This window comes from Schistocerca americana, chromosome 4 (assembly GCF_021461395.2).
Source record: "Schistocerca americana isolate TAMUIC-IGC-003095 chromosome 4, iqSchAmer2.1, whole genome shotgun sequence".
Classification (NCBI taxonomy): Eukaryota; Metazoa; Arthropoda; class Insecta; order Orthoptera; family Acrididae; genus Schistocerca; species Schistocerca americana.
The window spans coordinates 711,737,326-711,750,157 of record NC_060122.1 but is presented as its reverse complement, the minus strand read 5'-3'; the positions used below and the strand labels follow the sequence as shown (position 1 = coordinate 711,750,157).

Genomic DNA, 12,832 nt, shown 5'->3' with positions numbered 1-12,832 from the left:
CTCAGCCAGTGTTACCCTTGCCATCCCTTGGTTGTGGTTATTCAGGATTTCCTGCATGCCCTTGAATAACATGGGTACTCAGTGACCTTTGTTTGGACCCCAGGCAATGTTGGGATCCAGAGGAATGAACTCGCTGATAGATTAGCTGAACCAGCTGCCAGTAAGCCAACTCTCGAGATAAGTGTTCTGGATATAGGCCTCCGATCGGTGTTACACCATCAAGTTTTAGGGGTCTGGGATGCGGAGTGGCTCATTCTGACTTCACCAAACAAACTGTAGGTGATAAAGAAGGCTACAAATCTGTGAAGGTTCTCCATGCAGGCCTCTTGCAAGGACCCTACTGTCCTTTACCGGCTCCGCATCAGCCATATTTGGCTGACTCATGATAATCTCCTCTGTCATGGGACCCACCCCACTGTCGTTGTGGTTTCCGTTTGATGGTCGCCTACATTTTGCTGGACTGTCCCAATCTAGCTGCCCTTTGGCAGACGCTTAATCTCCCTGACTCGCTACCTCTGGTATTAGTTGACAATGCCCCAGCAGCTGACTTAGTTTTACAGTTTATTCGAGAAGAAAGCTTTTACCACTTTCTTTAAAAGCAAGTCACTTAATCTTACCGGCCCCTTAAGGGGTTGGCAGAACACTCTGTTGTCTCCTGTGCCCAGACAGGGCTGTGGGTGTCTGGGCTTGGTGGTTCACTCCAACCCACACTACCTGCTCTTTTACTCTTTGTTTTCCCCCTCTCACATGGACTGTTCGTCTTATGTGTATCTGTGCTTCTCTTGCCCTGTCCATGTTGCTAATCTTCTCTAGGCCATTTCTGAGTGGGGTACATGTGGTAAGTGGCTGGGGGTTGGCGGTTGTATGTCCCATCATTCTGCTTTCTGGGGTTTCCGGCTGCTCTCAAGATAGGGCATCTCACCTGCCTTTCTTCCTACATCACCCCTTTCTTCTATTTTTGTCCCTTACCTAGCCTTCGTTGACCTCTCATAGACCATGGGGTTTTCTTCTCCTTGGTTTTGCACAGTAGGACATCTCTGATGTACAGTCACGCAGGCCTGTGTGTTCCATCAAAAAGGTACTGATGACCAACCTTTGTAGGGGATTATTGAGAGCCTTAGAGGGAGGATTAGGCAACTATTGACTAGAACAGAGGAAAGGAATACGGTAGTTGAATGGGCAGCTTTGAGAGATGAAATAGTGAAAGCAGCAGAGAGCTGAATAGGTAATAAAACAAGGGCTAGTAGAAATCCTTTGGTATCACAGGAGATATTGAATGTAATTGATGAAAGCAGAGAATATAAAAATGCTGCAGATGAGCATGAAAGAGAGGATACAAATGTCTAAAAAATGAGATTTATAAGAAGTGCAAAATGGCTAAATAGGAATGACTAGATGGCAAGTTTAAGGATTTAAAAGCATATTTTATGAGGGGAAAGCTCCTTGGAGGCAGAAAGGTCTCTGAGGGAGGAGGGGGTGGGGTGGTGGAGCGACAAGGCGAGGTGGCAGGTCTGGGATCCATATCAATCAGAATGGATGGCTAGGAACATCTGTGACCTGTTGTCCTGTGGTGCGATGTCCTGTGGTGGGTTCCCAAAGGTAGTTCACCAACTTCCTGCCTTCAGAAAGCTGTGTTAGGCAAACATGTGGTGGACTGGGCTCTCTGTGGGGGCGTGTCTGGTTAATACACTTTTGGCCCCGAATGCCATCCAGGAATTCTACATTCAACGTGTCTGTGCTGAGGAGGTTGTCAAAGGTAACCAGTGGGACTCATCCTATGAGAACGTAAGAAGATCCTCGCTGGGCTTGGTCTTGCATGGAGAACATGTGGTGACGGCAGCAGCCAGGGTGTGGTTTATATGCTTGTGGTTGAAGAATAGAAACTTGGGAGCAGTGTTGTTGGCCATAGAGCTTCTTTGCTGGGGGAGAATAGTCTTGGGTATATGCCAGTATGATGCCAAGTAAAGGGAACCACATACTCCAGTGGGTGGTGGTGGTGATGACAGGACTTAGCCAATTGGGTATGAAAGGTGCAGAGAAAGCTTTCTGCCAAACCATTCAATATTGGGTGGAATGACGCAGTGTGGATTAGAAATGCCATTAGTTTGGCAAAAGGTCTTAAATTTGGCAGAGGTAAATTGTGATCCATTATTGTCTGTAACAAAGGACTCAGGAAGCCCCTTGAGGGCAAAAATCTTAGGCAGTGCTCAGATAGTCTGGGCCAAAGACATAGAGGGGATTTTTATCACAAAATGCAATCCATTACATGCATCTATTGCAGTGACCAAGTGGCTCCTGGAATAGGGCTGTCAAAGTCGAGATGAGTACAGTACTGTGGGGCTGGAATAGTAGGCCACAGGAAATTGCACTGGGGTGGGCCAGTTTGTTTGCGTTGGCAAGTGGAGCATGCATTGATCATAGAGAAAAATCATTGTTTATACCTTGCCAGTATATGGGATGTCTTACCAGTCGTTTCATGAGCAACCCCTCCTCCCCTGCTCTTTGGTGCAGCAAATCGAGAGCCTGCTCGTGAAGAGTGTGTGGGATGAGGTCCCTGGTGCACCCTGTACGGTTATGTAGGAGGACAGTGCCTTGTATGACCAAATGCTCATGCTATTGCAGCTAGGAAGCCCAGGCCCTGTTGGTGTACCGGATGACCTCCTACAGTACTGAGTCGGATACAATATGGTGTTTGCAAGGTGGATGTCCAGCAGAAGGTTGGCCATGGCTTCCTTGGTGGCAGAGTCATCTGAAATCACGCCTTGGGGTCAGCATCGAAGTCCAGATGTTGACCAAGAAGTAGGTGAGATAAGGGGAAAGCTTTGGAATGCTGTGTGGTTGAGCAAAACTGGATGTCATAGGAATAAGCTGATGAAAACAGCGTCCAATGCTGAAGACACCATGCTGTCTTGGCAAGAATGGCTGCCAAAGCTTTGGAAGAGGGCTGGAGCAGCTTACGATCCATGAGTAAGGTGAATTTGCACCTTCAGGCATATTTGTGGAATTTTTTCCCAAAAACTTTTTCTAGAACTGCTTGTTAAATTTGTCTATAGTTCCATTGAGCAGAATTTCGTGTCTTTGATATGAATGCAGTTGGGCATATTACTCCATTTTATCACGTGTGAAAGCCCCACCCCTGTGCCATAATCCAAGTATGGTGAATTATCTTGAAGATACACACATTAAAAAAAAGTTTTGCATCACCCCGGTTCCCAGAACTCCTAAAGATTGATGTTGACTGTGGTTATTGTATCACAGACATAGTCCCTTTGACTGTTCAGAGATGTGACTAAACCCGCCCAAAGATGTAAACAACAATACATAAGGAGCATCATTAGATGGAGGGGTCCGACAGCCGATCAGTTCCAGTCACACCACCAGGAAGGAGGTACACGGCTTATGTTGCCTGTAGTTCGGCCATGCCTAGACAGTCAATACTGCGGTTCGATCACATCCGCATTGTTACTTTGTGCCAGGAAGGGCTCTCAACAAGGGAAGTGTCGAGGCATCTCTGAGTGAACCAAAGCAATGTTGTTCGGACGTGGAGGAGATAGAGAGACACAGGAACTGTCGATGACATGCCTCGCTCAGGCCACCCATGGGTTACTGCTGCAGCGGATGACTGCTACCTATGGATTATGGTTCAGGGGAACCCTGACAGCAGTGCCACCAGGTTGAACAATGCTTTTCATGCAGCCACGGGACGTCGTATTATGACTCAAACTGTGTACAATAGGCTGCATGATGTGCAACTTTACTCCAGACGTCCGTGGTGAGGTCCATCTTTGCAAGCACGACACCATGCACTGCGGTACAGATGGGCCCAACAACATGCCTAATGGACCGCTCAGCACTGGCATCATGTTCTCTTCACTGATGAGTGTTGCATATGTCTTCAATCAGACAATCGTCAGAGACGTGTTTGGAGGCAACCCGGTCAGGCTGAACACCTTAGACACACTGTCCAGTGAGTGCAGCAAGGTGGAGGTTCCCTGCTGTTTTGGAGTGGCATTATGTGAGGGCTGACATATGCTGCTGGTGGTCATGGAAGGTGCCGTAATGGTTGTACAATATGTGAATGCCATCTTCCAACCGATAGTGCAACCATATTGGTAGCATATTGGCAAGGCATTCGTCTTCATGGATGACAATTCACATCCCCATCATGTACATGTTGTGAGTGACTTCCTTCAGGATAATGACATCGCTTGACTAGAGTATCCAGTATGTTCTCCAGACATGAATCCTATCGAACATGCCTGAAATACATTGAAAAAGGCTGTTTATGGATGATGTGGATGTGACCCACCAACCACTCTGAAGGATCTACACCGAATTGCCGTTGAGGAGTGGGTAATCTGGACCAACAGTGCCTTGATGAACTTATGGATAGTATGCCACAACAAATACAGCCATGCATCAATGTAATAGGACGTGCTACTGGGTACCAGTGTGTACAGCAGTCTGGATCACCACCTCTGAAGGTCTCGCTGTATGGTGGTACAACATGCAATGTGTGGCTTTCATGAGCAATAAAAAGGGCAGAAATGATATTTATGTTGATCTCTATTCCAATTTTCTGTACATGTTCTGGAACTCTCGGAACCGAGTTGATGCAAAACTTTTTTTGATGTGTGTATTTTGGTCACTGGCGCAGCTACCACGGGCTTCAGTAAGAACCTAGAACACCTCTTGTCAGGGTTTGAGCATTCTATTCTTCATTCACGAGCAGATAAACCACATTATGGATGCTGTCATCTTCACAGGTTCTCCATACAAGACAAACGAAGATAAGTGTGCAGCATGTTGAATACTTAGGCTACATATTTAGCACCTCAGGATCCATTCTGCATCACAGCATGTAGAGGTGATACAGAAATTACCTGCACCCAAGGACAAGTTCATGTCCATCCTGGGACAACTAAATTGTTACTGTCGTTTTATCCCACGTGCTGCAGCAACTGTGGAACACCTGCATCAATAGCTTCACAAACTCGTGCATTGGAAATGGTCTTCAGCATGCGATAAACCAATCTGGTACTCAAAGAATCCTCCTTCAAACAACCTCTCTCACATCTTACCACGCCATCCATCAGGTCATGTTAGCAGCTGATGCTTCGGATTATGGCACAGGGGTGGGGCTTTCCCATGTGATAAAATGGAGTAACCTGCCCAACTGCATTCATATCAAAGACACAAAATTCTGCTCAATGGAATTTAGTCAAATTGAACAAGAAGTTCTAGAAAAAGTTTTTGGGAAAAAAATTCCACGACTATGCCTGAAAGTGCAAATTCACCTTACTCATGGATCATAATTTGCTCAAGCCCGTTTCCAAGGCTTTGGCAGCCATTCTTGCCAAGACAGCACAGTGTCTTCAGCATTGGACACATCTGAAATCATGCTTTGGGGTCAGCGTCGAAGTCCAAATGTTGACTAAGAAGTAGGCGGGATAAGGGGAAAGCTTTGGAATGCTGTGCGGTTGAGCGAAGGTACAAGGATATGGAATAAGTTCACAGATATGTGCATGGCTCGAAGACTTCTTAAGTAATAAAAGCCAGTACATTGTCCTCGATTGTGAGTATTCATCAGGGACAAGGGTATCCTCAGGAGTTCCCCAGGAAAGTGTGATGCTGTTGTTCTCTATATACCCAAATGATTTGGCTGACAGGGTGGGCAGTAATCTGTAGGCTGATGGTTAAATGTGGAAAAATGTAAGTTAATGCGGATGAGAAGGAAGATCAAACCTGAAATGTTCACGTACACTATTACAAGTGTCAAGTTGTGTAAATATCCGGGTGAAATGTTGCAAAGGAGTATGAGATGGAACGAGCATGTGAGAACTGTGTTAGGAAAGGCAAATGGTCGACTTCAGTTCATTGGGAGAATCTTAGGAAAGAGTGGTTCACCTGTAAAGGAGATTGATATAGGACTCTAGTGAGATCTGTTCTTGAGTACTGCAAGAGTGTTTGGATTCCATACCAGGTTAGATTAAAGGAAGACATCAAAGCAATTCAGAGGCAGGCTGCTATATTTGTTACTCGTAGGTTCAAACAACATACGAGTGTATGGAGATGCTTCAGGAAACGCAAATGGGAATCCCTGGAGGGAAGGCAACATTCTTTTCAAGAAACACTTTTGAGCAAATTTAGAGAACTGGCATTTGAAGCTGACTGCAGAACAATTCTATTGCTTCCAACATACATTGCGTGTAAGGACCATGAAGGTAAGATAAGAGACATCAGGGCTCCTATGGAGGCAACAGACAGTTGTTTTTCCCTCACTCTAGTTGTGAGTGGAACAGGAAAGGAAATGGCAAGTAGTAGTACACAGTACCCTCCACCATGCTCCGTCCAGTGGCTTGCGGAGTATCGATGTAGATATAGGTGTAGATGTAGATGCAGGTCCAGTATTTTGCAAATAATATCTGTATGCTCCTCATCCTTGTAACCAAACTACCACTGCTTTATTTTAACAGTGGTCATTGTGAGTCGATTATAGCTCAAACTTAATTTCTGCCTCTGAAAGAATTGCTCAACAGTGTATGGATAGCATCAACACCTACACACCACCCAGACTCATTAGATGCCATTTCATTGCAGCAAAATGCCGTAGGATTGTAGCTTTCTGCCAACGTCTTAATTTATTTCATCTCATTGTGGAAGCAACACCACCATTGTTCACATCCATACTCTCCCTCCACTCCCCACACCACTGTGGATGTCTCACAAATTATGAAGTTGAACACAGGTTTATACCTACTTCACTGGCTTCCTGTTAGCTTTTCTGACTGGGTATTCTGCTTTTATCCCGAAGATCAGTGCTGAAGGTAAATTCTGTGTGGTGAACACCCAATTTTTCCATTCTTCCAGCTCCACCATTAAAAAAAACAGTGCAAATAAACAACCTATGAATGAATGAATAAGTAAATACTAATACAGCAATAATTAGTGAACTTTGGCAAACTCCAACAGCTGCTTTTATCTTCACAGCACTGCAGTATGAACTCAAGGATTTCTTAGGATTTTATTGTTTATTTTGTTATGGTCGTTTCAGATTACAGTAGACGGGAAGGAAAAATGTCTGACTTTAAATGTACTTTTCAAGTGAGATTTGAATCTATGGCTACAGTTGCAATAGTATGCAGCTAGTGAGGCATCAGTAACATGAACAGTCTCTTATTGCTGCAGTAGTAGCTAAAGCAGAAAGTGGCAGAGCCCATACAAAGTAAAAGAGGGAGAAATTGTAATTTACTCATAAAATAACTTTATTGTAGTTGAAAAATTAAATTTTCTACCTTATTGTTACTTATTATGCAAGAATTTTTTGAAATACTTCCATCAGAATTACAAGTAAATATCTAGTGAATTTGGGCAATGGACTTCCAAAACTGGAGCTGGAGTATCCTGTCACTGAGTTATGGCCATGCTCTACCATTAATGTCATTCAAAGCAGCTAGGCAGTGTAGTGCCCACACAATTCTGATTTTACATATTTGTTCAGAGTTAAAAATACCATCCAACTAGGTTTGAAGTGCGTTTTTGTGCAGAAAAGAATTTTCTTGATTGTTTAATAAGGAACAGGAAAGATAAAATCTGAGGGCACAAGATCAGGTGAATAAGTGCATGAGGAATGACTGCCCAAACTCCTGGATAGTTATTTGTGAAATCAGCAGAGTACGTTATCATGTAGGGCTGATACTGATACAGATTTTTGGTGAATTTTTTGTACTGCATCCGGAAAGTGTCTCACTTGTTGGCAAAAATGCCAGCTGCAATGGAAAGAGTTCATAGTGCACACAATCATTTTTATGCCACTAGGTACAAAATAATAAACATAAGTTGCACAATTTTTCTGTTGCTGCGTAGCTTGAATCTTATTGCAGTTAACCATACCAAAGAAGTCTGCAGTTATTTAACTGTAGAACTACTACTACTTTTGAAGCAGTGTCAAACTCACCTGCCTAAGTAAGATGACAAACATCCTTTCTTAAAATCAGAGGTTGCAATACCTAAGAAAAGAGAGCTATGAAGAGGTGCTTGGCATTGTTGAAGAACTAAGTAAAAAATTTACAGAGAACTATTTGAAATTTGTAACTTGTGGATGTCCTTTGTGTGACAACATTTTACCATTGTATTCCGTGTGTGTGTGTGTGTGTGTGTGTGTGTCTACTGGTTTATTAAGTTATGTAGTTTGTTTACTTTCTTTAATGTGAACAGTATTCAAGATTTAAAAAATTATTCCTTTTTGTAAGATGCACCTCTACAAGACACTCCGTGAGCGCCATCGTCTTTCACATGAACCTCGCCGTACATTAAGCCTATTTCTCAAAGACATAGGCATGCCTATTGAACATGCTGTTTCCTTTTGGAAGAGAGAATATTCGCAGAAAGCTACTGCTGCATGCAGTTGCCAGCATTCCTGGCAAAAAGACATGCGGAAACTAGTGTATAGTATACGCCATATGTATGGTTTAGAAGGCAGTCGTATCAATTACAGAGCACAGTCATGTAAGATTATACAGGTATGTATGAATTTTCAAGCAGATAACAAGAATTAAGAATGAAGAAGTGCTAGTTAAATTTGTTACTAATTTTTCCTCTGATTTTAATTTGGATGTAGATTTGCCCAAATACAGCATAACTGTGAAAACAATTGGCTTATTTATGAGGTGTTAAAAGTACAAAAGTATTTGTGTTGTGTTTATACAGTACATACATTTCAGCAAATTCAGTTTTCTTCTTCATTTTTGTGTGTTTCTCCATATCACCCAATTCTGCACATGTATGTAACTGTCTACAGTCAGAGGTACAAACCACTGAGTATGCTTATGAAATATTGTATAATCTGTTATTTGTAACTCATTAGTAGTAGTTTTTCAAATGATGTTTCTTTGTCAAGTTACCTTCCATTAAGAATGTGATGAGTGCAATCAACGACTGTGATACGACTTTCAAATGGTAGAGCACAGAAATCAGTCATCCTTTTCTTGCAGGTTTTATTCGGCAAATCTAGATTCGGCTAGTCCTTAGCGATTATCAATGTACCATTTCATAGTATCAGTGTGTGTTCTAGTACATCAGCCCCCTTTGTTCTGTCTCAGTTCGTTAAAGACTCAACTTGAAGGAACAGTGACAGAAGCCTGAACAACAAGGGGCTGACGTAATAGAACATGCACTGATACTATGAAATGAAATGGTACATTGATAATCGCTAATCACTAGCCGAAATCTAGATTTGCCGAATAAAACCTGCAAGAAAAGAATGACTGAATGCTGTGCTCTACCACTTGAAAGGATGTTTCTTTGCTTGCAGATTTCATTCGACTACAGAAAAATTAATAACCATTGTGAAATGTAGTAATCCTACACATGATTTCTTGTTGTTAAGAAAAGTTAAAGAAATTGACCATCTAATATGGTACATTAACACCATAAGGTCTGATAATTCGTATTTTCTCATCAATGAATGCTTATTTATGTCACTCACTAAAAGCACTTGAAAAATCATGTGTTGTGAAATAATTTTTATGTCCAATTTTATCTTCACTTAGAGTGACATTCCTTGTTTCAGCTAAGACCTTGTAGGTAGTTGATAAATGGGTATCATTTGTGCAAAATGAACTAACAGTGAATATGTTATTATGTAAGCTATTTTTTATTACACATTACACCAAAATTTATATTTGCCAGTGAGATTCTCACACAGTGAACCACAACTCAGTTCCCAAATTTATTTTTTCTTGAACTGTAATGCAGTGTGTTCATAACATCCGAAGTAAGCTACACATACCTCTTCAGTGCCACTAAATGGTGGGCATCTCAGGGAACCTAATCGGCTAGGAGTGGGATCATGGTCAGAGAACATGAAGGCTCAAAAGAGGAGACTGTTAAGTGTTAGGGTGGAACTTTGTGTTTTTTGGAAAATGAGGATTATGGTTTAACTGTCTGAATAGTAAGAGTGACTGAAATCTAATCTTGATGCATGCTGCATAGTGATGGTATGGAGGGCTGTTGAGGTAAACCAACACAACTCTCTATTCTGCAAAATGCTGATTGTGCACCATCATCTGGTTACTTAAACCTAAAAGCCACAACAAAACCAAAATTTTTGTGGTTATAAGGTCTCAAGGAAAATTTAATGCCATCATATTCATTAATATATATGTATATTGTGAGTAGTTCATCAGTGATAGGAAAGTGTGGCTCAGGTCTTTTGCTACATATCGTGCTGTCTTTCATCTACATCAGCATACATACTCTGCAAACTACAGTGTGAACCACAGTGTGGCAGAGGATACTTTATGTAGGGTTTCTTCCCGTTCCAACCATTTGTGGAGCACAAGAAGAATGCCTGCCTAAATGCCTCTGTGCACCCTTTAATTAGTCTATTTATGTCTTTGTGGCCTATACGGGATTGATACTTTGGGGGCTGAAGTAAGGTTCCAGATTCTTCCCCTGATACTACTACTTGTTGAAAATTTGATAGTATGTTTTTGCAGGATGACTGGTGCCCATCTTCAGGTGCCTGCCAAAGTATGTATACGGAAGCGCTGGCAGGTCGATAGAAACACAAACAAACACATACACACACACACAATTCCAGCTTTTGCAACCAATGGTTGCTTCGTCAGGAAAGAGGGAAGGAGAGGGAAAGAGGGAAGGATGTGGGTTTTGAGGGAGAGGGTAAGGAGTCATTCCAATCCCGGGAGCGGAAAGACTTACCTTAGGGGGAAAAAAGGACAGGTATACACTCTCGCTCGCGCGCGCGCGCACACACACACACACACACACACACACACACACACACACACACACACACACACACACACAGGCAGGGGGCGAAAGACATTCCGGAGGGCTGAACGGAAAGCCTCTCCAGTTTGTCTGACGAACCGGTTTCAGGCTCTGTCTCAGGCTGATACTGATCTTCGGCCTGACATGGCTGCTTGTCCTGTTCCAGAGGTTGCCCCTCAGTCTGCAAGATCCGGGCAGTCGCAGAGGGTGGGCTTACTGGTAGTTGGGAGCTCCAACGTCAGGCGCGTAATGGGGCCCCTTAGGGAAATGGCAGCAAGAGAGGGGAAGAAAACCAATGTGCACTCCATGTGCATACCGGGGGGAGTCATTCCAGATGTGGAAAGGGTCCTTCCGGATGCCATGGAGGGTACAGGGTGCACCCATCTGCAGGTGGTCGCTCATGTCGGCACCAATGATGTGTGTCGCTATGGATCGGAGGAAATCCTCTCTGGCTTCCGGCGGCTATCTGATTTGGTGAAGACTGCCAGTCTCGCTAGCGGGATGAAAGCAGAGCTCACCATCTGCAGCATCGTCGACAGGACTGACTGCGGACCTTTGGTACAGAGCCGAGTGGAGGGTCTGAATCAGAGGCTGAGACGGTTCTGCGACCGTGTGGGCTGCAGATTCCTCGACTTGCGCCATAGGGTGGTGGGGTTTCGGGTTCCGCTGGATAGGTCAGGAGTCCACTACACGCAACAAGCGGCTACACGGGTTGCAGGGGTTGTGTGGCGTGGGCTGGGCGGTTTTTTAGGTTAGATGGCCTTGGGCAAGTACAGAAAGGGCAACAGCCTCAACGGGTGTGGGGCAAAGTCAGGACATGCGGGGACCAAGCAGCAATCGGTATTGTAATTGTCAACTGTCGAAGCTGCGTTGGTAAAGTACCAGAACTTCAAGCGCTGATAGAAAGCACCGAAGCTGAAATCGTTATAGGTACAGAAAGCTGGCTTAAGCCAGCGATAAATTCTGCCGAAATTTTTACAAAGGTACAGACGGTGTTTAGAAAGGATAGATTGCATGCAACCGGTGGTGGAGTGTTCGTCGCTGTTAGTAGTAGTTTATCCTGTAGTGAAGTAGAAGTGGATAGTTCCTGTGAATTATTATGGGTGGAGGTTACACTAAACAACCGAACTAGGTTAATAATTGGCTCCTTTTACCGACCTCCCGACTCAGCAGCATTAGTGGCAGAACAACTGAGAGAAAATTTGGAATACATTTCACATAAATTTTCTCAGCATGTTATAGTCTTAGGTGGAGATTTCAATTTACCAGATATAGACTGGGACACTCAGATGTTTAGGACGGGTGGTAGGGACAGAGCATCGAGTGACATTATACTGAGTGCACTATCCGAAAATTACCTCGAGCAATTAAACAGAGAACCGACTCGTGGAGATAACATCTTGGACCTACTGATAACAAACAGACCCGAACTTTTCGACTCTGTATGTACAGAACAGGGAATCAGTGATCATAAGGCCGTTGCAGCATCCCTGAATATGGAAGTTAATAGGAATATAAAAAAAGGGAGGAAGGTTTATCTGTTTAGCAAGAGTAATAGAAGGCAGATTTCAGACTACCTAACAGATCAAAACGAAAATTTCTGTTCCGACACTGACAATGTTGAGTGTTTATGGAAAAAGTTCAAGGCAATCGTAAAATGCGTTTTAGACAGGTACGTGCCGAGTAAAACTGTGAGGGACGGGAAAAACCCACCGTGGTACAACAACAAAGTTAGGAAACTACTGCGAAAGCAAAGAGAGCTCCACTCCAAGTTTAAACGCAGCCAAAACCTCTCAGACAAACAGAAGCTAAACGATGTCAAAGTTAGCGTAAGGAGGGCTATGCGTGAAGCGTTCATTGAATTCGAAAGTAAAATTCTATGTACCGACTTGACAGAAAATCCTAGGAAGTTCTGGTCTTACGTTAAATCAGTAAGTGGCTCGAAACAGCATATCCAGACACTACGGGATGATGATGGCATTGAAACAGAGGATGACACGCGTAAAGCTGAAATACTAAACACCTCTTTCCAAAGCTG

General features: G+C 43.4%; 1 protein-coding gene across 5 annotated transcripts in view; it reads left to right on the top strand.

Annotated features, from left to right (window-relative positions):
* LOC124612724 (DNA primase large subunit-like) overlaps positions 1 to 12,832 on the top strand; it is a 115,513-nt gene that overhangs the window by 71,207 nt on the left and 31,474 nt on the right. For all 5 annotated transcript variants that reach the window (XM_047141089.1, XM_047141087.1, XM_047141091.1 and 2 more), the window contains one exon: positions 8,253 to 8,522. In XM_047141089.1, coding sequence (XP_046997045.1) covers positions 8,253 to 8,522 — 270 coding nt within the window. The remainder of the gene's footprint in view (positions 1 to 8,252; positions 8,523 to 12,832) is intronic.